We start from the raw sequence: 26,858 nt of genomic DNA, 5'->3' as shown, positions 1-26,858 counted from the left end.
CACTAGAAACCCAGCAGAGTGGGAGTCACCTTAAAATCTCTTGTGGTGATCCCTTCAGGAGCAAGAGAAATGACTGCTTATCTCCTCTTTTGAAGAGTTCCTGAGCTACAGTTATGCTTTAGCCCTTAGTAAAGGATTATGTTTAGCTATGCCTTGAAAATTTGTTTGTTCTAAGCAGTTCGCAACATGCAGCAGTAATTGTTGCTCTGGTATTTCAAATCATTCATTCTTAATGTCTCACAGGAAAAGTATTTTAAAGAACTACTTGAAAGCTAAGTAGCACCAAAAGCGTACAGCATCAAGAGTATACTTGTTTTGGGAAAGATTAAAAGCTACAGAGAGTCTCAGAGTGGATACAAAATTAATTGCAGAAAGCTGAAGTCTTTTTTTCAAGGCTCTCTTTACCAGGCTTCTTGTTTTTGTATGTAAGTGTCCAAAAGAAGTATGTTTTTTGCTTAAAGCCGTCGTCTCAATAAATATTTTGTATATTTGAGTGGGAAAACGTGAATGTTTTTCCCCCCTCTATTCATAAACACATTGGTGAACGAATCCAAGTTAAATACAAAGTGTTTTGGTGTGATGACAGAAATGATGCATGCAAATAGCCGTAACAAGTCAGATCCAAGGCCCATCTAATTCTGCACCTCTGCTCAGGCGGGTGAGGGTCAGCAGAAGCTGCACAAGAGAAAGGCATAGGGATGGCAAAGCACGGAGCAGTGCTTTCTTAGGACATACAGCCTCCAGCAGCTTGTGACTCAGAGGTTTCTAGAGCTTGTGGTGATGACTTTGAAGTTAATAGCTGTGGATGGCTGAATTCGTGGAAGAAAAGCTCAGCTGCTTTTTGAGCCAGTATGAACTTTTTGCATGCGTGACATCCTGTAATGGAGCAAGATACATATGATGTTAAGGACCCGTTCTTTTTCCTTTTTGGCTTGCCACCTATTTCTCTTGATGATATTTCTCATAATACTAGAAGAAGGGATTGTGAACAAACATCTCTCTTACTAATAGCTTTATAGATTTCTCACAAACGTGGTCATTTTTTTCCTTCAGCTTGGAGAGTCCCAGTCCATTTTTCTACATAGAGAAGCTAATCCAGAATGTTCCTTCTTATCATCCTTCTTCAGAACTTTGATGCCCTTTGGGTTCCACTGTCTCCTTTTTTGAGAATGAAGGGCCAGAACAGTACAAGGCATTCAAGATAAGATATCTTGTGGATGTATACAGTGGCATGACAATGCCTCTATGTATTTTCTGTCACATTATCTATAATGTTATATTTAATGGTAAAAAAAAAAAAAAAAAAAAAGCATTTGGTTGATTCTTGACTGTTTCTGTGCCTGTTTTCTGTACAATATGTCTTGAAAACATGGTGGCAGAAAGATTTGTCACAGAAGTACCTGAAAATCCTTAACTCGGATCTTCATGTATCCAGAAATACTCTAATAAATTTGTGATTCCTGGACCCCAGATCAGATCTATACATTCCTCTCCCACCCATCTCTTACAGAGGGTAGTAAAACACAGGTGTGAGTTTTCTAAAGTTTTTACAGAGCCAGCTTGATCAAGATGGGTCTGATTCCTAGAGCTTTGCATTCAGCATCCAGTGACAGTGACCCTGAGCAATGGGAATATGCTGCTTCTGAGCCTGGGCTGCTCGTGTAGGGGTTAGCTGTGAAGCAGGGCCCTCAGGTGATTTTTTTCGGTAAAATACATGGCTGCTACTTGTGCTGGTTTCATCCTGCTGGACAGCTGAACTCCAACACAACCAGCAGGGGGAGGGGTATGATGAAAAGAAGAAGGTTCCTGGGTTAAGATGAGGATAATTTCATTAAGGGGAAAATGAAGAGAGGAAAAAAAACAAGCAAAGGCCAGGGGGAAGCAAAGAGAGAGAGAAAACAGTTGCTCCCTTCTTCCCATCAGTGAGCAATGTTTGGCCACATCGTGGGAAGCAGGGCCCCAATATGCATATCAGCTGTTCAGGAGCAAGCATCATCTAATTTAAAGGCTGATTTCTGAAACGTGGAACTTTTCCAGCTGCAACCTCTGCCCCTTACTCCCTGTCACTGGTGTCATGTTCAGGTTCTACGTAGTTCGTTACACTTATATCATCTGATTGTTGTTACATCCAGCATACAGCTGTATATATACTCTTCAGGACTGTTCCCTGTCCTTTAGCACATACACAGAGATTGTCTTCCTGTCCTGTGGGCATCTCCCAATTTGTCCATAAGAGCCAGCAGTGATTTAGGCCTCAGGACAGGAGAAGCAGCTTGCTGGCTGCCAGCACCAGCTTAGCTCAAGTCATTGCTGCACTCACCCAGCTGCTTGTGAAGCTGACCTGTCGGTTCTGCAGTGTCTTCCTACAGCAAGTAACCCAGACCAAGATTAGTTTCTCCCAGGATTGAATCTCCTTGAGGCACACGCGTGATATCCCCGTCCTTTTGCATCACCCACCAAGAGCACCCAGGTCCCTTGGGCATGAGTGGGTTTGCTGTTTCCCAAGGCAGGAACAACCCACGCTGCCTTCCCCAGCCCCTTCCCTGTGTGCACTACGGGGACTTTAGCTCCTCCTGCGGTGTGCAGGGAGTTGTTTCAGCAGGACCAGGATGGTTATCAGATCCTCTGGTGTTAACTAGCCATGTGGCTTCTGCTTACTTTGCATCCCTGTATTTCCATGCCCCAGCACCCAATGCCCCTAGTGTAGTCTTTCAGTCCATTGATCTCTCAACCTTTCCAGAGGCTTGCAGGTGACAGGGGACGTGATGCACCCAGTCCATGCTGGCCTTCTTGATCCAGGTTATGAGGTTACTTGGGAAGTGACTCCCATTGTCTGATTCTGCTCTCTCTGGGGTACCGTGATGCCAGAAATTGCCTTTCTGGGCCCAAGCTGGTGTTTCAGGCAATGGTGTGGTTTATCAGGTATGTTTCCAGCCACCCAGTAGTTGCTTTCACCACAGTGAGTGCGTGGTGCTCGCCCTGGTGGTTTGTGGTAACAGTCCAATGGAGTTGATTTGCCAGAGCTCACCCTATCAAAATCCTGGCTCCCTATTCCAGGCTTTGCCCTCATGGCTCACTTGATCACAGCACAGGTTTCACACTCATGGGAGACCTCCTGTGATGGCCTCAGTGGTCAGGTTCATCCCTCGATCACGAGTCCACCTGTATGTGGCATCTCTCCCCAGATGTCCCGATACTTCATGGCCCATCAAGCTACAAACACCTCACCCTTATGTTCCCAGACCACATCTACCTGAGTCACTTCAGTTTTTGTAGCCCGGTGTACCTGCTCTTGATCCTGATGTTCTTCAGCAGTGTGTTTCTTGGGCATGAGTGCCTACATGCAGTACTTTTATATCAATGTTTTCCACTCAGGTAGCGATGTCTCGCCTCAGTGCAGCAGCCCAATGAAAAAATCATAATGCTTTTTTTCTTCTGATAATTCATCATATGGTGGTGCCTCATGGGCACGGGTTACCTCCTCAGATGATACTCCAAAATCTCTGCCTTCCAGCCAGTCCATGATCTCTTCTAGGATTCCTGGGTGGTTGGCTTCCCCATTTGAGCCTGTTTTGTAATTAACGTTACCCCCTTACTCCATGCAGCGTAGGTTCCATGGTGTGTAGAGGGGATTCTCCCTTTGAACATCCTAGGAAAACTTGTGTTTCTTTCTTGGTAGTTAGTGGGGACGTAGCTGTTACCTTAATGAGCACATCCTTAGGGATATGGTGATGTCCATCCTGCCATTTTATTGCCTTTGCTTTATACCAAAACCAGTTTTCAGAAGAATTTGCATTACCAGTGCACTGTTGCAGCAGCGATTGGCCCCTGCTGGTCTTCGACCCTCAGCAGCCCCACAACAGAAGGGTTTTCTGAGAGGCCAGGCAGGGTAGCCCGCTGCGTAATCTTCTCTGTCTTGAAGGCAGCTGTGCCAAAAGCCCACCAGTACCCTTTTGGACAGGTTCTACCCCTTGGTGGCCTGATGGCATTAGGGTACACTGCACACCGGTGTCCACCAGAGCATTGTGCTCCTATGGGTTTGATGTGCCAGGCCATCAGATCCACACAGTCCAGTAAGTCCAGTTGTCCCTTTCCTCCAGCTGGCTGGAGGCAGGGTCCCACTCTTGAAAATATGAAGCAGAAGGCTTTTCATTAGGGTCAGGCATACCAGCCCTTCTGTTCCTTCTGGAGGACTGCCCAGCATTGACTAGAGCAGTAACTTTTCTAGGAGACCCCCTTTTGGCTCTGTATTTCCTTGCAGTTCACCTACTGAGGACATTCAAGATACCCAAAAGGTACTGCAAGTAGCCCAGGGGGAAAGGAGGAGGAGGTACCTCCTCCAACCTCCAGCAGCTGACTTCCAGGGGAGAAAAAACGAGACTGTAGTTGTTAATGTTCTCCAAGAGATGGTTCCCGAAGTACGGAGATGAGAGCAATGCAGGGCCCAAATCCCAGATTAGGCTCCAGGCCAGTGCTTTACAGCACAGCGAGCTGAAAAAAAAAAACAACAAACAACAAGCACAGCCTTTAACGAGCTCTCAGATCTGAGAGAGAATATGGCACGGATCACATAAAACAGGATCACACAGAACAATATTAAGAGCAAAGCAGCCAACACTGCAACCAGCAACTGTTAAACAAATTTGAGAATTGTAAGGTCCCTCTAAAATGCTCTGGTCGAATCTGTTGTTATCTCAACCCTTCAATCTCCACGTCGGGCACCAAAAGGGACTGTGGTGGTTTCACCCAGCTGGACAGCTGAACCCCACCACAACCCTTCCTCACCCCCTTACTCAGAAGAAAGCAGTTCCTCCCTGCTTCCCATCAGTGAGCGATGTTCAGCCACATCTTTGGAAGCACACCTTGACACGCAATGCAGCTGGTCAGGAGGACGGAGGTTTTCATAACGAGCCCCAGTTCTCTTTTCCCTTCCCCAGCTTTTATTGCTGGGCATTCCATCACATGCATGGCCTATCCATCCCTTTTCCTCAAGAGCTGGCAGATGTAAAGGAATCTAACTGATTCAGAGAAGGTTTGCCAGTTGTCATGTTATTTTGTACTCATCATTGATTTGTGCGTTCCAGGACTTGTTTTTGTTTTATTTAGGTCTTTGGACACTGGTGTGGAAAGGGTAGAGCAGGCAAAGTGGTCAATAAGTTCTTCCTGTTCCACCTCAGGGACCGATGGTGTGCCATAACATACATGTAGTTGGGAAGTTAATGACATTTCTTGCTTGTTTCTTTTTTCTTTTTCCTGGTAATTTCCTTATTTCCAGTCATTGCTCTGGTGGTGTCATGATTGAAACGAACGCTGTCATCTCATCTCCACACGTGTGTTGGCTGTTACTGGCTGGAGCAGTGAGGAGTTTGGTTATCTTGTTGCTTTGGTCCAGGCTACAGTGAAGCCTTTTTGTTGAAAGAAAACTTTCTGCTCAGTTTTCTGCTTAAGCAGAATAATGCATGTCTAAGTTTTGCATTGAGCTGAGAGTCAGATCTTCACTTCAGGGCTGTGCTACTTGGACAGATTTACAGAGAGATTTTTGGGAAACTTCAGTGATCCGTACCAGATGTCATTTCTGGCCCTCACAGCCCCCTTTTGTCAAGAAAGAAAGATGCTTTGTAGTAACTTTTACACAAAGTAACCAAAGCAAAATATTTTTATCTGTCGTGTAACACTGGTGTCAGCCTCCTTTACGAGTTTCCTTGTTCTGGAGTAGATTTCATGTAGGGCACGTGAACCTCAGGACCTCCAAAGTCTTTTGTTCACAGACACTAATTGTCGGTTTGCCCATTGCTATTGTTCAGTTATCCTATTGTAAATAAATAGGCCCAGCCAGGCTAACGTTTATGTAACTGCTTTTAGGGAAAACTTAACAGAATTGTTTCCTCGGGCATCATAAAATGGACAGCAGCTAAAAATGTAACTTGTCAATAGTAAGGAATGAATTCTTCTCTGACAAAGACGGAGTTTGTAAAATGCTTCAGTTTAGAAGCCCGGTATGAGAGGGAAAACTGGATTTTGCCCAGACGGTTGTTCAGCAAGCCCTGCTGTGCTGGAGTGAAGAAGGGAAGTGAATCTGTGGCCTCAAAGTACCCAGTGATAGAAAAACTTGAGATATGCATTTATATTTGTAAGTAAATGTAAACTCAAATGGATGTTGAGGATGCTTGCAAAGAACTAAAATAATTTTCAATGTTAAATCTTGTAGCACTTTGGGCATGTGCTTGATGATGTTTTACTGTGATGACCAACCTTATTCACATGGGATTGGGGTATTCCTCGTTGGGGTTTCCCAGGTGTTCTGCACATCTTTTACGCTGAAAATAAAGCATGTTTCAGGAATATGCTTCAGCATTGCCAAATCAAGGTAATTGGTACTCTTTTTTGCATTTCATCTCTAGAAGAGGAGGGCCTACTTGTTACATGTAACAGCATAAAGGAAATTGCTTGACTGGAAACCTCTTGTGCCTGCTTTTATGTATGAGGATTCAATTCAAAGATCTACTCAAAAAGGAAAGTGGTATTTAGACTATATCAAATTATAAGTTAACTAACAGAGGCCTTCTATGCCAAATCAGCATTTATTTTATTTAAGCCTAGACTTCAGACGTGCTCGTGTTGCAAAAAAAAATTGTAGAGATTAAGAAACACCAGAAAACAACGTTCTGGAAATGTAGTTGGCAACTGTCAGGATTACCTGGGCTTGTTTTTTTCTACCAAGATTAGGAGGATTCAGGACATCTACCTGTGCTCCCTTGGATGTTTGTGAGCTACCAAGAGGAGGATATCTACTCAGAAAGTGCTGTGGGAGAACTCTTACCTACTGAACGCTACAAGGGTGTATGAGGGTGCTAAGGATAAGCTCTGGTTCAGATTCTAATCTGAACCATGTGTGAAACCGTTATACATGCAGATAACACAACACATATGGATGTGGCTTTCTGAAAACCTCTAGGTATGCTGAGATGATTCAGCTTTCCTTCTGCTGTCCTACGTGACATCTTTACGGAAATTCTGCAGAAATAACTGGTTCCTGTGCTAAACTTCCTCCCAGCTCTGCAGTCCTGCTTTTCCAGACTTGTATAGCATCTTCTGTCTATGCTGTGTCATATTCTGAGATACAACATTTCAACTTCTGAGCATGGGGAAAGGCCAGAGAAGTTGGATGTAGGCAGAAGTCTTTTTGTAATACTCTCTGAATTTAATCTCTCATCTAATTTAAATACTGATTTCTGAAACATGGAACCTTGCAATGGGAAACCAGTGACTTATGATTTAAGAGGTCATCTAAATGTAAATGCAGAAATTCAGCAGAGCTGCTGCACGAAACTGCTCTCCACGTTTGCAGAACGATTGAGGATTGGGAAATGTTCCAGAACTTGCGTCTCACTGCATCTATCTGTGAATGATTGGATCTGTTTCTCTTCAACTCTTCGCTCCAAAAAAAAAAAGGTTGTATCCTAGTTAGTAAGATACTGTGTTAAGAGTATTTCTAAAATACTTGCTCATGTTGTGTTTGTGTCAAGGGAGATTGCTGATTTGGATAGACAGATTGGTTTTTAAATGTAAAAGCATCTAAAAAACATCTCATCTGCTTGAGACTTGATAATGAGGGAACCGAAGCCAGAAAAAAAAAAAAATTGAAATGTAACCAGAAGTTTAGTGATGGATTTGAAATACAAATTTGAGTTTTTATCGTATTTTAAAATCTATGATCTACATTACAAATTCATGACTAAACTGAAGTGGATTTTTTATTGTCTTCCACTTTCTTACCATCCTGGAGGGTGTGTCCTGTGTGGTGAAAGGCAACGTGGTGTCCATCAGCTGCTTTAGATGAGTTTGTGGAAAGAAATGGAGGAAACAAACCTACCACCACTAAAATGGTATTTGATTTTGAAGAGCCTCAACCATCACAGAAAAGTTTTAGGGGATCTGCAGATAGAGCAGTGATTTCTTTCATCCTTTTTTGTCTTCTTACTTGATAGCTTCACCAACTGAGCACATGGAATAAAGATAAATAAGTCCTGGTTGTGCCAGAAAGAATCAAATATAGTGTCTTCTTCAGAAGTAATCCTTCACAGTGTCATGATTTTGATCCCCCTTTTCCAGGTGCTTAGTAACAGAAGAAAGGATAATTTGAAGATAATTGTTCTAGAAACTGAACATGGCAGGGTTTAGTTAAATCTCTGGGTTACTATAAAACAATTAGTCATTTGAAAAGCTAACAAAACAACCCCCAGTATAACTTGTCCATCTTCTTGTTCTGATCTGAGCTTTTGTTGTCCTCTTCCCCTCAGTCTTTACCTTACTACACAACACAATGCATATTTTGTGAGGGTGTTGAACGTGTTCAGAGCAATAGACCGTTTGGAGAGGTGTCGATTGAGGGATTTCCACTGATTTTAGTCAAGTATAAGTTTGGGTTTTGAGGTGATTTGATTCCGTAAGGTTTTTGCCCTCAGTCACAGTACGAGAAGAAGCCATTCCTCTGTCCCAAATGAGAGGAAAAAATGCATTAGGAGAGGAGCATCCCTCTGTTCTTTTGCCTGAAGACTGATCAGTAGTTTGTCTTTTGTCAAATTACATTCTTAATTTTTTCAGGAAGCAATAGCAGTTTTACTAACAGTGTAATTGTGATGGTTGTTTCCCAAGGAAAATAAGTTTGGAATCTTTGTCCTTTAATATAAATTCTTTGTCTTTTGTTTGCTTATAATGCACTTAGTCATTGGTGAAGTTAAGTGACAGAGCAACCTTACAGAAAGAGTCTCTTCTGCTCTGTTCCTGCTCTCCAGACAAGCTCCCAGCTCTCCTGAACGTCTCAAAGGAATGGAGTTTGTCCTACAGCCACTTCCTTAGTTCACCATCTTTCCTGATAGAGAGGCAAGAGAAGACAAAACATTTTTACTTCTATTTTTATTACACAAGTCCATGAGAGAAATGGGAGTATTAGTAGATGAAACACAGCACAAGTAGATAGCAACACCAGGGAAACACGTGGTCTTGGTCAGCAAGCAATGTTGTCTTTTTCATATTGAAGGATTGACTGTCTATGTTTGTATGTTTTTATTTTGATTCAAAGTACATTTTAACTGCATATGTTCCATTCCAGAACCTTGATTGTTTTGTTCTAGTTTCTTTGTAATGCTAGTCAATTTTTATTCTGGAGTGCAGGCTGACCTTCAGCAGTCTGCATATTTGTAGCATAGCGGATTGTAGTGCAGGCTAGGAGAAATTCTTTGATACAGAATTACAAACTGATATTACTTTGATACAAACCGAATTGAAAATGAAGGCAGAAGGGAAGATATCTGCAAGTTGTTCAGTTTGTGCTTTCCCGTTATGATATAGAAGAGAACATTTTTTTTCTTCATCTGTCTGAATTGTTCTCTTTTTTTTTTCTTATCCAATATTAAATTCTCCACCAGTTTTCAGCAGTGTTTTTTGTCTAGTCCCCTTTTGATAATTTACAATTAGATGAAGTTTTTCATGATTTCTGTAGCTTTCTAAGTTTGTGTAGTGAAATACTATTTTTTGATGCTTCATGTAATTTGCAGTAAGTTTGAGGGGTTATAATTCTTTGCACGTGCATGCACGAGTACACAAAATAGATAATTATTATGTTAGTACCTCTACTCTTCACCATTGATCATTTTAAAGCAGATAATTTATCTCAGTCTGGCATCACCGAGTATGCCTTCGAAGTGGTTTCAAGAAAGGGCTACATTTGTCCTTTGCCAACTTCAAACTGATCACAGTGTTTTCGTAACATAGTCTACAAGCAACTGTAAAGCTCTGTATTCAGTAAGTGCTCTTCTTAAATGCATTACTCTCTGGAGTTGTTCAAAAATGATTTTAAGCTTTGAAAGTACCCATCACACACAGTATGTTCGTCTCCTCATATTAGTCAGACCAGAATTAAGTGAAAACTGGATGAATTCTTTTGATGAGCTGTAGGCAAAGTTAATTAAATACAAATGTTTTCTGTGACCAAACCATCACTTTACACTTCTTTGGGCTGGTTGAATGCTGACAGCATCGTCAGAAAGTCCTGTCAATCTGCCTGTCACTCATCGCTTGAGAAAGTGCTGAGAGAAATGACAAACAAATCTTGGAAATGTTAAGGGAAGAGGCAAAGCATGTTAAATATTCCTTTCTTTTTTGGTCTCTCTCAGCCTATTGCGTTGCTGTCCCAGATGAATTTTTAAGGATGCTGGTACTATTCAAGGCATAATTTCTTGCAGAAAAACTCAGTTATGGTAATTAAATCTCTCCATCCCACACCCCACAGTCCCCCCAGACAACATAAACTTAAGTTCTGTCTAGCTGTCGCTCAGAGCAAGTCTTTCATTAGGTTACTAATCCAGAGAGCCAGGGATTTCTGTTGAAACCAACGTCTGCAATACTGAGGAGCACGGAGTCTGTCAAATGGTCTGTGTATACGGCACTGGGACTGGTCCATGTGGTCTGAAATCATCACCCAGGCTTCAGCCATCCTGTCTGGTTAACTTCTCTGCAGTCTAGTGTTTGAAAAAGAAAAAAAGAAAGAAAAAAGCCACCCAGACTGAAATTCTTGCCCAAAGTAGAAAAGAAAGAAGCTCCCTGGCTGTTTCCTCATAGAATCATATAATTATTAAGGTTGGAGGAGACCTTTAAGATCATCTGGTCCAACCATCACCCTGCTGTTTCCTCCTTCCTGTTCAGTGTGGCTGGTTTGAAGTCTGGGGCGAAGGTGGATGAGGAGGTAGCTATCTGAAAGGCTGCAGAGCTTAATAATAATTAATGAAGGAGAAGTCGGGGAAATTCTGCAACTAAATGTGTGTGTTTACTTCTGTCAAAACTACAGGAGAAGGTAGCAGAATGGGGTGTAACACAGGGCAAGCCGGACTTATTTTAGCAATTACAGTAAGTAAAGACTGATCTATGCTCCTCTGCAGCAGGGAAAGCCATACAGACTTTTTTTTGTTGGCATTTGTGGGTAGGGTATCTCATAGGAAATTAGAACACTATCAAGAAATTAAAAAAAAAAAAGATATTGTTAGAGGCAAAAATTGAGGAGAAGAAATTACTTTAAAATAGTATGACTTGCTTGAGCTTCTTTTCCTCATTTTATAGTTGTGCTCTAAACCAGGAGTCTTGCATTTTAATTTGCTTCCTTAAGTGTTTAAGTGTCATCACAGAAAGAGTTGATCTGGGTATCTCAGTTATTAAATCAAAATTCACCTAAACAGCAATTCCAGTTTTCTTCTGAAGTAAAAACACCTGGAAGTCCAATTACTTGTTCTCTACCAGTTTGTAACTTCAACGGTGATTTCCCTTTCTTAAAAATATCAGTGAGTGCAGATATCTCATGAAAGAAGCTCCAGCTCTCATCATACAATAGCATACGTGCCATCAGGAGACTGGGTGGAAAACTTGTTTAGAAATAGCCTCATATGAGAGGTCTTCAAAAAATTATGTATATAGAATTCTGGGCTGTACTTGCCATCTTTGAAAGCATGTGCATGTTATTAATAAAAGAAAGCATAAATACAGAAAATGTTACATTGATTTGCAGATTTTATCAGGGGGCTGTCATTTTCAAGTTTTTATCATGATCCATTCCGGTAACAGAGCTCTTCAGATTTGTGAGGTGCTCGTAGATGTGTTGAAATGCAATATTCACCCCTGTACTGCCGTCCCTTTCAGATTCCACTGCAGGAAGAAGCACTGCTAGAGCCTTTTCATTATTCCAGCCAGCTCCCTCTCAGATTGTAGTCGTAAATCTTTTCAGCCTAGTTGCACTTTCTGAAGAATACTGGGACTCATAAATTAAAAATGAGACGTAGCATCCTGAATAACTTTCACATTTCTGAAAATTTAGCTCATTGAAAAATATTTGCATCCCATCTATTTTGTTTCAATGCCGAAGTCGGTTTGTGTGTGTTAGGATTAACGTTTTTCCGGATCTGTTCTCAGCATATGTATTTCTTAATTTGTAGCCTTTAAGCTTAACTTTTCATGTCATGTTTCACTGCTAGAAGGAGCGTTTGATTTTTCACATCTGCTTGGAATCTTGTAGGTCTTTTGAGACTGCTGGACTTGAGGCAAACTCAGCGGGAGGGGTTTTCTGATGGTCTTGCAGATTCCTTAGAGGGCCAAACCTTGAGACATGGGAACATGGCTCTTGCTGGAGGCACATGAACCAAGCCTGAATTCATCAGAAAAGCTGAATCACTAGATGAGTAACTGTCCCTAGCAATCAGATGACATAGCATCATGTGTGTTTACAAGGAGCAGCTTTAAAAGCAAAAGCTTTGAGGAAAGGAGTTGCTCAGGACAGTAAGCTTTAGTCTTTCTAACTGGACGTACCTCTGGGTCTGAATATTAAAAAATCTCTGTGCTGTTAGAGTGTGTCAAAGATTGTTGTTTGAGCTTGGAAAATAATGTGCGGTTAATCATAGTAGCATTCTCTGGATTTAAAAATCTACATACAAGGTAACCTGACATTTCCATATTGTTGATTTCCAGCCTTTTAGCAGTGTACCTTCTTTCTTCTTGCCACTTCCATTAATTAAAACAAATTTTCGTTCCTTCTCTAGCATTAAATCCACTGAAAGCCTGAAGCTCTTGAGCTGGTACTAGAAAAGATGAATGATATAATTTGTTGTGCATACATATAGTATTGGAAAAAGATAAAAGCAAATAAAAATATGCCTAGGTAGCTGCAATGAGACATGTTCTGTGCTTCTGTACATCCAGTCTTCATGTCTGAAAAGATAAGGGCATCCGTTATTTACATCAAATAGAACAGATGAAGGCAAAAAGACAGACTAACTAGCTTCATCAAATGTGAAATAGTTCTAGCTTGTGAACAAATGTCTGTGTTGCTGAATTTCATTATGATGCTATAAAAACGTGTGCCTATCACAGGAGAGCGTAAAACTCCCTTGTAGAATTTAAATCTATCCATTGAACGGGAAATAGTTGTGTAATAGTTTTCCAACAGCAAGAATAGCTTTAGAGGACCAGCTGGACACACACACTTCTACTGCTAGAACTGGAATAGAAAAAAAACAAACAAACAAAAAACTTGCAAAAGGACGTGGGGAAGGATTCTTGTCATGCTTTCCTTACTATGTCGAAATAGAGCTAAAAGGTGCAGAATTTTGTTTTCTTGACTAGTTATGTATGTAGTTACTCTTCAGACATAAAGATGGTATTTCAGTCTATTCTAGATTCTAACCTCAAACAGAATTTTTGTTTGTATAGCACTTAACTGATAATGTTCCATACAAAGGGAGGTTGGCTTTTCCATCAGTCGGTGCTCCGTTTAATGTGGTTGAAATTAGAGTTAGCCTTCCTGATGATCTCTCGGCAGTTATTCAAAAAGATAAAGGCAAACTACAGCTTATTTGCCAATATTTCAAGCTGAAAAGAACAGAAGTGGAACTGGGAATTTTATGCTGTGAGAGAACAAGAATTGGGACTTAGTCTTTATTACACAAGAAATATAATTATTGTTTGCTAGAAAACACTATAACCCTTTTCTAGCATCATATTTCTCTTTCCTCTTTCCATTTACCACTGTATATGTTTGTACATTTAACTAGGATATTTAAACAGAATACAAACTGTAGTTTGTTGTTTATTTTTTGTGTGATGTTTGGTAATCCAAGTGCATATCCGAAGGAGAAACATGGTGATAATTTTTTTCTTCTTTTTTTTTTTCATTTTTTAAGGCTCCTGCTAAGAAAGATTTGACTCAGAGTACCATCAAAGAAGACAAAGTCCATCTGTTGAAGTATAACATAGGAGATCTAGTGTGGTCAAAAGTGTCCGGTTTCCCATGGTGGCCATGTATGGTTTCTGCTGATCCTGTTCTCCATGCCTACACTAAACTAAAAGGTATGTCAGCGATCCTACAAACATCCAGATTCCTTTCATGATTATATAAACATTATTTTGGAAAAGTTCTGTTCTTCATTCTTTCTGTTCCATTGTATCAGTAACTGAACCGGTTTGTTGCTGTCAGAAAGAATGTTAAAATGATGCAAGCACTGTTCTTGAGCATATGATGGCTTGAGGTTTTTTCACTGTGTTATTTTGTAACTCTGAACATTCTCTGAAGGATATCAAAATTGTGATCTGTGAAATTGGTTGAAGTTTTATTAAAAAATTATTTGCTGGTACATACTTCCCCTTGGTTTTATGGTGATGTTTGGAGAAGCGACACGGGCTAAAAATTTTATTGAAAGCTAATAGGAATTAAATGCTCCTGGTGACGATGCTTTACTAAAAGCAATTCCTAATTCAGCCAGCTTCATTTTCTATGATTCATAGAATCAATAGTTATCTACAGACATTAGCTGATTTTAATGCTGGCACTACTGAGTGTTTATGTAATTCTTAAGTAGAAATTGTACCAATTTCTTCATCTCATTTGCAGTTTCTTACTCTGTTCTGAAACTTTCAAAGTTTATCTGTGCTGCCTGTAGAATGATAAAGTAATGTAGGTTGTCACAAGTCACAAGTTCTCCAAGCTAAACGAGGTTGCACAAGGCCTTGTCCCGTGAAATATTTAATGTCTTCAAGGATGGGGATTGCACAGCCTTTTGTATTAGCACTGTGTGAATCCAGGGAGAGTCTGGCTCAGTCTTCTTTGTATCCTTCTTCATTAAGCAGCTGAAGACAGCAGTAAGATCTCTCTAAAGTTCAGTGGGTTGTTTGCTCTGGTTTAGTTGGTTTTGGTTTTGGTTTCCTGAGACTTAAAAAGCTCCTTGAACATCTTAGTGTACATACTGTGCTCCAGCTCCCTAATCACCTTGTTAGCCCTCCACTGGACTGCCTGTAATATGTCAGTGTCTTCGCTGCACTGGGGAACCCAAAACTAGATACGGTATTCCAGATGTGATCTCATAGGTGCTGAATAGAGAGGAATAAGCCTCTTTGGTTTATCTGACCTGCTGGCTATATTCTTGCCATTTGTATATTCTACAAGTATGTGGCCTTCTTCACTACAAGGTTATGCAAGGTTAAGTTGGTTCATGTTCAGTTTGATGTCCACGGGGACCCCACATCTTTTTTGCATAGCTGCTTTCTAGTCAGACAGCATCCATTGTGTACTGCGGTGTCAGCTTATCCTGTCTTGAGTGCAGGACTCTGTGTTTGCTTTTGTTGAACTTAATGAGGTTCCTGTCAGCCTGTTTCTCAAGCATGTTAAGTTTTTCCTCATGGCTGTAGGGTGCTGACTGGAATTATTCCCCAGGAGCCCTCTGCTCTGGTCCAGGTCATTTGGTAGGATGTTAAACAGGATCTGTCCTAGTAAAGTGCAAGTAACAGACCACTGTTTGGACTTTGTATCTCTGATTGCAGCAGTTGTGAGGCCAGTGGCCCAGCCAGCTTTCTAGGCACCTTTTCAAATCATCCCTCACTAATTTGATGGAACCAAATCTCTCCACCAACATGGAGGGACTAGAAACATGTAGGACTAGAAATAATAGTGATCTTGGCACTTTGAGGGTGTGGTCTGAAAAAAAATGCAATTCAGTAGGAATAAATATTTTTTTTCAGTGGTAAAAAGTCATGCTAGGAAACGAGTGGAAAGCTGCATTTCTGAAGAAAAGAATCTGAAAGTCATAATAACACCATGTAGTTTTCCCTGCAGGAAGACCAAAGTTACACTTACGTATAAAGAACAGAGGATAAACAGAAGGAACTGGGGCTCTTTATGCTGACAAGGAGGAGCTAAAGAAGAAGCACATTAACTGGCCTTAAATAACACAAGTTACGTGCAAGGAAGAAAAAACATAAATTCTTCTTACTCTGAGAACAAGACAGTTTTGTAACCATGAATATTTACGCTGCATAGTAAGAACGACTTGGAAGTGAAAAAGATAGTGACATGCTGGAATGAGTTGCCTGGAGAGATTGTGTGATCTCATTCACAGTAGGTTTTTAAGAACAAATTGAAGGAGGATCTCTAGGATTATAGATAGACTCAATGTTGATAGTAAACTAAATGGTTTCTTGAAATCCCTTTCAAAATCCGTGAAATTGCTAAAATGGCTGTTATAGATTTCTCGGGCAAATATTTCGTGCAGCAGTCTTTCAGAGTTGATCAGGCAGTCCCTGTTGTTGTAGTCTTTGACTATTTAGTCTACTGTGACATAGAAGAGCTGGATTTTGAGAGAAATAGAGCTGTTTTATTTCCTAACTAAATTATTCTGCTCCTTGAAAGGAGCAAGATTCATGCTTCATTATCAAGCATGGTGGCTTTTTAAAGGAAATTATAAAAACAAATTTAGGTAACAAACAAACAATGTCATACCTGCGAGTGGAACCTGTGGAGTGCTAACAGAAAGAGGAGCCCACACACTTTAAAATAAATTCCATCTCTTTGAAATAATATATATATATGAGGAGCATTTCAGGTATTTACTCTGGAGTTGACTTGGGGCTTGCTCTGACCTTCAGGAAGTACATAGGTATAAACCTCCACCAAGAACCTCCACCTTTGACTCATGTTCAGCTTGCTGTCAACCAGAACCACCAGTTCCCTTTCAGCCTCTCACACCCCACTCTGTACGTACAGCTAGGGCTGCCGCATCCCAGATGCAGAATCTGGCTCTTGTTAAACTTCATGCAGTTGGTGATTGCCCAGCCCTCTAATTTGTCCAGATCTCTCTGCAAGGTCTCTCTGCCCTTGAGGGAATCAATAGCTCTTCCTAGTTTAGTGTCATCCACAAACGTAATATACCTTCGAGTCCTGCACCTGAGTCATTTTTGAAAACATTAAAGAGAACTGTCAGTAAAATGGAGTCCTGAGAAACCCCACTAGTGACTGGCTGACAGCCTGATGTAACCCCATTTACTATAATCCTTTGAGCCTGACCCATCAGCCAATTGTTCACCCATTTCATTAGGATTTTGTCTAGTTGTATGCTGGACATTTTGTCTAGAAGGATACTGTGAGAAACAGTATCAAAATCTTTTCTGAAATCCAGAAAGATTACATCAGCTAGCTTCTCTTGGTCACTAAGGTGGGTGTGCTTGTCATAAGAGGAAATTAAGTTCTTTAAACAGGACATTACCGTCATGAACTCATGCTGGCTATGACCAATGACTGCATTGTCTTTCAGGTGTTTTTCAATAACTCCCAGAATAATCTTCTTCATAATATCACCAGGCACTGAAGTGAGACTGACAGGCCTGTAATTACCAGGGTCTTCTTTCTTGCCCTTCTTGAAAATAGGAACTATGTTTGCCAGCTTCCAGTCAACTGGGACCTCTCCAGATTTCCATTGAAACGTAATTGAGAGAGGTCTCATGATGAGATCAGCCAGCTCTTCCAGTACCCTGGAATGTATCCTGTCAGGCCCCATAGGGTTACCTGCGCCCAGCTGGAGCAGCAAATCCTGTACAGGTTTGGGCTTGGCTGCAAGTTCATCATTCTCGCAGTCACAGTCCTCCATCTCAGGGCTCTGGGACCCCCAAAGCCTATCATTAGTGTTGAAAACGGAGGCAAAGAAGGTATTAAATGTTTCTGCTTTGTATATATCCCTATCCTATATGTGAGGTGACCATCCTCATCAAGTAATGGACCAATGTTATCTCTGGTCCTCCATTTGCTGTTAATATATTTTTAAAAGCCCTTTTTATTGTCCTTCACAGTACCGGCCAGCTTCAGCTCTAACTGAGCTTTGGCTGCTCAGATTTTCTCCCTACAGTTGCAAACAGCACCTCTGTAGGCCTCCCATGTCACCCGACCTTGTTTCCAGTGGCCATACACTTTTTTCCACCTAAGCTCTAGAAGATCCCTGTTTAGCCAAGCCAACCTCCTACTCCACCTGCTTGGATTCAGAGATTTTGGAATTGCCTGCTCCTGTGCTTTTAAGAGGTGGTACTTAAAAACTGACCGGCACTGACAGACCCAACTGTTTACAAAAGCAGCTTCCCAGGGGACCTTACTAACCAGTTCCCTGAACAGTCTGAAGTCTGCTCTCCTCATATCCAGGGTTGAGGTTTTGGTGGCAGTTTTCCTCCTATCACCAAAGATTTTAAATTCGACTACTTCATGGTCACTGTGGCCAAGATGGTCACCAGTCACCACTTCACCCATGAGACCTTCTCTCAGTGATAGCTTATCACTGGCTTGCCTGGTTTTACCCCTTTCCCCCTTCAAATCTACCTTAAAATTTTATCAGTCAGCCCTGCTAACTCCTGCGCAAAAATCCTTTTCCTGCTCTGAGAAAGCCAGATCCCATCCAGCACCTGCAGGCCTGGTATTGTGTGGACCCCCCCATGATTGAGAAACCCAAAATTCTGCTGGTGACACCAGCCTTGGAGCCACGTGTTGATCAGCTGGGTCTGCCTCTTCCTTTCACCATTGTTCCCTGCTACTGGAAGGATAGAGGAAAACACTGCTTGTGCACCTGATCCTTTAACAAATTGCCCCAAGTCCCTGAAATCCCATTTGATTGCTATTAGACTTCTCTTTGCTACCTCATCACTGCCAGCATGAGAAAACAATAATCAAAGGGCCATACCAGGCCAGTCACTTTTCCAGCAACGTCTCGTACTCAGGGAGGCAGCAGGCATCCCTGTGGGTTGGGTCCGGTTGGTATATCAGTTTTGGGCACCAAGGTACAGAAAGGACATAAAACTATGGTGTTGCATCCAGAGGAGCCCTACAAAGATGGTGAGGGCTCTGGAGGGGAAGACCCATAAGGAGCGGCTGAGGGCCCTTGTTGTGTTCAGCCCCGAGCAGAGCAGGCTGAGGGGAGGCCTCATGGCGGCCTGCAGCTCCCTCACAGGGAGCGGAGGGGCAGGTGCTGAGCTCTGCTCTCTGGGGACAGCGACAGGACCCGAGGGAACAGCATGGAGCTGGGACAGGGGAGGGTCAGGCTGGGGGTTAGGGAAAGGTTCTGCACCCAGAGGGTGGTCGAGCACTGGGACAGGCTCCCCAGGGCAGTGGTCATGGCACCGAGCTGCTGGGGTTCAAGAAGCATTTGGACAATGCTGTCAGACTTAAGGGTCTGATTTTTGGGTAGCCCTGTGTTGAGCCAGGAGTTGGACTCCATGATCCTTGTTGGTCCCTTCCAGCTCAGGATATTCTACGATTCCCCCTGCACACCCAACCATGCAAACTGCCACACCATGCCCTGTTAGCCCACCCTGGTCACAGCACTCCCTGAACCTTCTTTGTAGGAAACCCCCCTGTTCACCACAGTCCCTTGCTCTGCTGCAGAGCAGGCATGCACCTGAGGTGATCTCCTCAGCGAGTGACCAACAACAGTGGTGGGTCCTGCAGAAAGCTCTGCCAGAACCCCAGCAGCTTGTGGTTTGTGGGCTTCTGTGAGCCCAAAATGGTGGCTTGGTATTTAGCAATCCACAGTGATGTCCTTTATTTCATCCAGGAGTGCTGTTACTCATTCAGACCACAGAAGATACCTGCAGATTCAAAAATAGGTTCAATTTTTCTAATGGTAGACACTATTATTTAGACTAATTAATTAGGCAGTTACAGCCATCCAGTGTTATACTGCAAAAGGAAGAGAGCATGTGAGTCTTCTAGGAACTGGGCTGTTGGATGATCAAAGGCAGATTTTAACAGGTGGTCATAAATGTAGCATGTGCCATCTCTGTCAGCAGCTAGGACATCCTGGTTAAATACAAAATGTATCCTTTATTTTATCGGAGGTTAGTTCATTGGAGCTCAGTAGTCCCTAGTTAAGTGGAATTTTCTTGATGGGACAAAATAATTATTGTTAGAGAATTTTTCTTTGCTGTGCCTTATTGGAGCATGTATTAGGCCACCGGATTGTGTCTTGGACACCTACAGTCCTGAGACCTTTACCTATGCCATTCCTCTTGAGTCTCATACCTGATCTCAAATGAGTCATTATCATTCTTGTAGCTCTCGTGTGTGTAGTATATATGGCTGTAATGGTTAGTTAAACCTAGGCTCATAGCATTCATTAGGTTGATTTCATATTACTGTTCCAGATGCCACATCTTGAGGCAAGATCAAACCTCTTGAAACATAATTATTGGCTGAGTAATTGCAAAAAGAGAGTTCTTTCTAAGTCTAGAAAACACTGTAATAATAGTGTATGAGGCAATCAGCTAGAAGTATTTGCTGACTAAATCAGAAGGTATGATGTGAGTGAATAACCTAGCAAAATCTAGACCTAGTTTGAAAACATCTGTTGCAGATGACCACGACTGTTATTTGTTCTTACCACACAGAAATCCTTCCCTGATTTCCTCTTCCTCACAGACTACATCTTAGACATACTAATACGGTGATACCTTGAAGAACTGTATACAGAATACTGTAGGGCATGTAGCTGATCCTTTTTAGCAGTACTGACAACCACAAAAGTGTAGCTCATCACAGCAAAACTTTTTTTTTTTTTTTTTTTTAATTTGAACACTTAGCATGCAACAAATCTGCAAGATTTTAGGAAGGAGATGCTCAAGGACCTCTCAAGTCTGATTCTCTTACCTATGCCATCTGCCACGTAGAAGTTGGTTGTTAACTCTGAAATCCTCCATGAATTTTGAAGGTGTTTTCTTCCCCCTTCCCTGCAGAATAGCTGAGATCTTTAGTAGGGGAAGGTCGTATGCCTATTTCTTACTACACTGAGCCAGTATTCCTCTTTTTGATCTTAGAAAGATATCTCTTGTCTAGATTTCAGAATTGTTCTCTCATCTTCCCACTCTCCCTTCCACCACACAAATCCTTTTCCATTCTTGCCTTGATTCCTTAAAAGCTTGGTTAAGATGAAGTTGTGATTGCAATTGTTAAAATCAGCTGAAGTGTGTGTTTGTATTTAAGAATATTTAAAAGTTATGATTTAGGTAGATTGCAGATGAGGCTTAGTGCACAGGCTATCCAAGCTTTGAAAATCTGAATTTTGTATTGATTTTCACATGTAGTATTTTCAGAAAGATCCAGGCTTACATATAAGTTAATATACATAGAAAGCACTGACAGATGATTGTAACCTTAAGTTAATTTAGCGAAGCTTATTTTTGTTTGTATTAAACAGGTCAGCTTTTATGTCAAACTTAATAACTTAACTCGGAGACTTTCAATCCAGTAACTGGGTTTTTGAAAGGTAAACCAGTTGTACTGTATTTTGGTCATTGTGGTAACTAGCAGCTTATAAGAAGTACAGAGAACAATATAAGTTGGATCTTAAATACTTTATTAAATTATTTTTCAGGACAGAAAAAGAGCTTTCGTCAATATCATGTTCAGTTTTTTGGAGACGCCCCAGAGCGAGCCTGGATATTTGAGAAGAGCCTTGTGCCATTCAAAGAAAAAGACCAGTTTGAACAATTATGCCAGGAAAGTGCAAAACAAGCCCTCACTAAAGCAGAGAAAATAAAGGTAAGAAGCTTCCAAATAAGGCAAGATGTGCATTTCTTTTAAATTTCCTGTTATGAGTATGTATAGATGTAAACAGATATTCTAGGGAGCTTTTAAGATGGCTTGTTTTACAGTCTCATATTCTTATATTTCACATACAGATGTGGAGCATGGGATGGCTTATCACTATTACTTATTAAATATATTAATAAATATTACTTATTAAAATTGAGTACTGGTCTGCTTTGTCATTGATTTATACGTGGTATCAGTACTATCAAATACAATTCCATTTGAGTGTCTGAATTGTAATTGTACATTACACTTAGTCTCTTGAAATTGTTTTTTGTTACTGTTGGTATTCTGTAATCAAAAGCGAGCAAATTTCTCACACAGTCTTCTTATCTTGCAGATGTTAAAGCCTGTTTCAGGGAAACTGCGGCCACAGTGGGAGATGGGTGTTAAGCAAGCAAGTGAAGCAGTAAGCATGACAGTGGAAGAACGGAAGGCCAAGTACACCTTCATCTACATTAGGGACAGACCTCATCTTAATCCTCGAGTGGCAAAGGAAGTTGGCATTGCTGTGGAGCCGTTAGAGGAGATAGATGAGTCATCTTACTCAAACGAAGAAACGACTGAAAATCTGAAATCAATGAAGGAGTCTGGCATTCCTAACAAGAGGAGGAGAAGGACATCAAAATTGTCTGCCACTGATGATACGCAAGAAAGCAGTCAGTCGGGGACTAAGAATACTACTCCTCAAAAGTCATCTGATCAGGCAGAATCCAAAAGAGGGATAGGCTCCCCTCTCAATAGAAAGAAAACTCCAGCATCTACTCCACGAAGCAGAAAGGGCGATGCAGTATCTCAGTTTTTGGTCTTTTGTCAAAAGCACAGAGATGAGGTTAGTCTCTTTTAGCTCTTACTTCACTTTAGTTGACAAAAATTAATTGCTACGATAGAATCCGTAATATTCTGGGTTTGATGAGGTATGCCTGCATGAAATCTTGGTCTAGACAGTAACAGAAAGGAGGGAGTGTAGATGAGTAAACAAAATAGTGATAGTGCCATTTTACTTTAAGCATGTCACATTAGTATCTTCCTACATAATCCAACAGTCCTTTTTATTAGCCTTAATTTTTTAATATACATAAAATATAGTAGATATGCATAGATATGCTCAGGCAAGTATAAACAAGGTTATGCAGTTTATGGCCATCTACTTACAGTTAGCTTATGCGTTCTTTTTGATGACGTGGCTCAAATCATGCAGTCTGTTTGCTTGTCTTCAAACTCTTCAAAAACTCCATTTACCTACCTAGAATCCTTTGCTGAACTTCAAAAGAAGCTTCAGCAGTTAGCAAAGCATATGAAAATGACTGTCAGTGTGCAATCAGCTGGGACAGAAACTAGGCCTTTTTGAGAGTACTACACTCCGTGGCAAGGTAGATTAAATAACTACTTTAATACCAACATTTCTTATGAAGACTGCTAGAGGCATAAAAGCAGTACCACTGTTCTAGCTCATTACTTCAAAATTATGAACATCTGAACAATAATCATGAGCAGCCCTCTGCTGCATTTGCAGTACAATTCCATGCACTGGAAGAATCATCAGTTCTGATGTTGTCTTTTAGTTGCACTCTTCTGTAATACTCACAAAGGGATCAGAAAGTTAGAGATGACTTTAATTGTCTTTAGATGCTGATTTGTTGACTTCATTGTAAGATATTTGTATTAGAAAATATTAACAAATCGGAACTTTATGAAGAAAAGTTGAAAAACAGATTTTGTTCCAAGGAAATAAATTAGTAGTAGTTCAACTTAAGGATCTTTTTTAGATCATTGCAACTCAAGATCCTCTTGAGAGTTAAAATGAACACAGTGTACATATAGCTTTTTGTGGATTTGGTTCACTTGAGAAAAACATTAGCAGTTCAGTTTGCTGGTCCGGAAACAAGAGGGTTTTGTACCCAGACTATTAAGTACAGATTTTGAAATATTCATTATGAAAAGTTGTATGGGTAAAACATCTGTCTCATGTTTGAGAGAAGTGAGTTCTGTTTCCAGTTCTTCTGTAAGTAACTTGTGTAATGGCAAGAGGGCATTTCCTTGGCCTTTAAGGTAGGTAGCAAGAAGTTTTGTGCAGTATTGAGGCATATGAAATTACTTCTCTGGAAGAAATTAGATTTTTATGATTGGTTTTATGGACTCTTAGCTGAACTCATCCTACTACAGAAGAGACATGCTGTGTCTCTGATGTTACATTGCTATTTACTGTGCCAGTTATCAAGTTTCATTCCCTTCTATGGTTATACTATAGCTTTCAACATAATAGATGGAAAATGCAAAGAATATTAATATTTGACATCGAAGAATTGATTTGTCTTCAGTGTCACTTTGGGAAACTGAAAAACTTACATAAACTTGAAAATCACACTGATGGTAATGTTTAGTATTACACAGTTGTAGGTAAAAGGACATAAATTTCAAAATACTACATATATCTTGAGAGAGGGCATCCTACCATTTCTACCTACAATACCTTTTAATAAAATGAGTCATGAAAACCCAAATCCACGATTATGTGACTGATGCTGTTAGATACAGAAGCATTTCTGTGCATGGAACAGATGTAGGTTATAAAAACAGCAGATAACAGACAGCTGCAGCCAAAAGTCCCTCTAACAGGTTAAGATCATTAGAGCCTGTTTTTTCCTTTCTCTTGATGTGAAGACGACTAGCAAAGAAGGTAAATACAATTTTAGATATTTACGCTTCTTGCACCAAACCTGCTACCTAATTTTAGTGAACTCTTCAGGCCTGTCAGATTGCTTTTAAAAGGGCAGTTTTGTGGCTTTGGTGGAAGGTGGAATTTGTGTGCAAACTAACACTCAGTGTTTTCCCTTCTCTTTGGCTTATCTGGTTCAACTTGTGTGGTTTGCTTTCCATCCAAGAGACTTTTTTTTCCTCTTGTTTTAGTTATTCTGATATTTTAGATGTAGTGATAACATCAGCTAAAAAGCAGATCTCTTTTTGACCCATTTATATTGGTGGCATCTGAGAGACCAGAGTATGGTTCCTTAGGTATTTACATAAATATATTAAGGACAAAGCAAAACTGTATCCTAAAGAGGTTCTCTGGCTCACAGACTTGGGAAGAGATGGAAGGGAATGACTAAAGACTTCTCATTCAGGGCCTCTAATAATCACACGGTATCTTAAAAGTAGAGATGTTCCCGCTGTGTTTTGTTTGGAGTCTAGATTTGTATGGTAGTAGGATTCGTGTATCGGTTTGGTTATATTAATTACTACTTTTTGTGTTACTTTTCTGAGGATAGAACAGTGAGAAACAGTTGAAATTTTCAGAAATTAATGATGGCTGCTTGAAGCCTGGAATTGCTGCTGGAGAATGGTTTTAGTAGGCATGTTTCCCTGAGGAAAGGAAGCATTGAAAGCTTGGAGCACTGTCATAGTTGTAGTGATATGTTAAGTATTTCATGCTGTCACCAAAGGAGTTCAGCTGTATCTTGTACTGCTGGCGTTCTTGTGGACTTTCTCTGTGAAATACAACCACCATGATAGTTACAAGTAAGTGTCTGACTTGGGCTAAAGGTATTATTCAGTGAGAGACAGACAGCTCTGCTGTTCATATGAATTAATTGATTTGGGCATTGAGACTATTTTAAGGTAAATTAAGAAATAAGTTCATTAGTAGGGTGCACAATTGAAGATTTCTGCATATATAAGGATCTGTTGGACATCTAGACAAATGAGTGGAGGTAATATGCTTGCATGAGCAGTATGTGCCTGACCTAAGTACCATGTTTTCCACACCTATAGTAATGTTAATTCCCAGATCTAAGAAAAGATCTTCCATTTTTTTCTGTAGCATATTTAGACTTTAAGAAATACTGTAGAGAAGTGCATGATTTTCACATGTACTGTTTCCACTACGTATGCCAGGAATTGAGTATGACACCGTGAAGACTTTGGAGAAAACTGTTGGGCAGTGCTTCTTTGTGCAGCTTCCCTCATTAAGAGCCATGGGTTTCTCATGCCTGTTGTTTTTGTTTGTATTTCGGTCGGACTGGAGGTGACACTAAACTGCATCTTGTTTGTATGAGCACAGCTAGTTGCTTGTTAGAAAATGAAATAACTCAGTGCCCTACTTGGGCAGAATGAGCTATACACTCAGCAGACAGTGGCCAAAATTGCTGTTAACTTGGTTGCCTGAAGAGGTGAGATCTGTGGGAGAGGTTTCTTGTGGGTCTGTGTTCTCCCCTCTCAATAACTTTTGGATACTTTGCAATATTAATCAAACCTTGAACAGAGGCTTCCAAAGGTAGTTATATTCTGCTAGCAAGTATTTTGTGCCAGATAGAAGCAGGAGGACTCCACTTGGGGAGAACTTACAGCATGAGTTTTCTTCCTAGACACTGAATGATCTCAGTGGGAAGAAGGCGTAACAACTACTGCAACTCCAGGAGGAGCTTCACTGGTACACTTGGTACACTTGTACCTTGTTTGATACCAGGAAATGCAACATTAAAACACGTTCTTAGAAGTTAGGTTAATTATTTCCACAGAAAGATTGTCTTTCTGTTCTGTTGAATGGTGTTACTGTTGAAACATTTGGCTCCGTTGGCCTGCTTTTTCTTTTGCTCCGTGGTTTCGGGGTATTGGTTGCATCACTACAGTAATAAATTGTGGGGCTTTGGAGAATGCTGGGTAATGAGATAGGGAGTGAGGGCTGGTTTTAAAGCTACTGTTTCATTGCTGTAGATTTCAGAATCTTACAGCTTTCTGACTTCTGAGATTTATCAAATCTGGTTTTCCTTAAGTGAGAGTATGAAAATACTGAAGGAGTTTTTTGTTTGTTTGTTTTTAGATACTGCCTTTCCTGTTTGTGTTGAATAAACTTCCTAGGAAGTCTCTTAACTTCCATAATGATGGCTGTTATGTATTGTGCTTACATTAAGAAAAGATTCACAGCTTTTTGAGTTCCCAGTATTTGTATAAATAGTATAAAAATGATAAATTAATACAGCAGAATGTTGCATCAGATGCTAGTTTGTGTAAATCTCTCTGCTAAGATAGGTATAAAGGAGTACCCCTATGCATAACGAGTTTTCCTGTGGATTGGTGGATGTCCTTGTAGGCAAGCATTTATTCCAATATTGCTTGTGTGTTTTCTGTGGGGCAGAATTAAACTTCATCCAGAATTAATAAAAATTTTTGGAATCACCATACCACAAGATCTACTCCTACTCAATTTTCTGAATTTTAAAAGGCAAATAGATACTTCTAAAACGGTACCTAATACTTCTGAATCTGCTGAAAGATTATTTTTTTTTAGAAAGAAGTGGTTATTCAAAAAATAAATACAAACCAAAACTGGATACGAAATGTTTGAATGTAGTTCTGTCTACAGCAGATGTTAGATAACTCGTTTGTATCCAGTTTTCCAAAGCAATAGAAGAATATATGCCATTCGTTT

At 40.6% G+C, this 26,858-nt stretch overlaps 1 protein-coding gene across 6 annotated transcripts in view; it reads left to right on the top strand.

The window, feature by feature from the left end:
- The window catches only part of NSD2 (nuclear receptor binding SET domain protein 2), a 106,277-nt gene that overhangs the window by 44,349 nt on the left and 35,070 nt on the right, over positions 1–26,858 (top strand). For all 6 annotated transcript variants that reach the window (XM_032186366.1, XM_032186369.1, XM_032186365.1 and 3 more), the window contains exons 3-5: positions 13,722–13,887; positions 21,213–21,379; positions 21,771–22,262. In XM_032186366.1, coding sequence (XP_032042257.1) covers positions 13,722–13,887; positions 21,213–21,379; positions 21,771–22,262 — 825 coding nt within the window. The remainder of the gene's footprint in view (positions 1–13,721; positions 13,888–21,212; positions 21,380–21,770; positions 22,263–26,858) is intronic.

This window comes from Aythya fuligula, chromosome 4, assembly GCF_009819795.1.
Source record: "Aythya fuligula isolate bAytFul2 chromosome 4, bAytFul2.pri, whole genome shotgun sequence".
Taxonomy (NCBI): domain Eukaryota; kingdom Metazoa; phylum Chordata; class Aves; order Anseriformes; family Anatidae; genus Aythya; species Aythya fuligula.
This window is presented reverse-complemented; position numbering and strand designations above follow the sequence as displayed.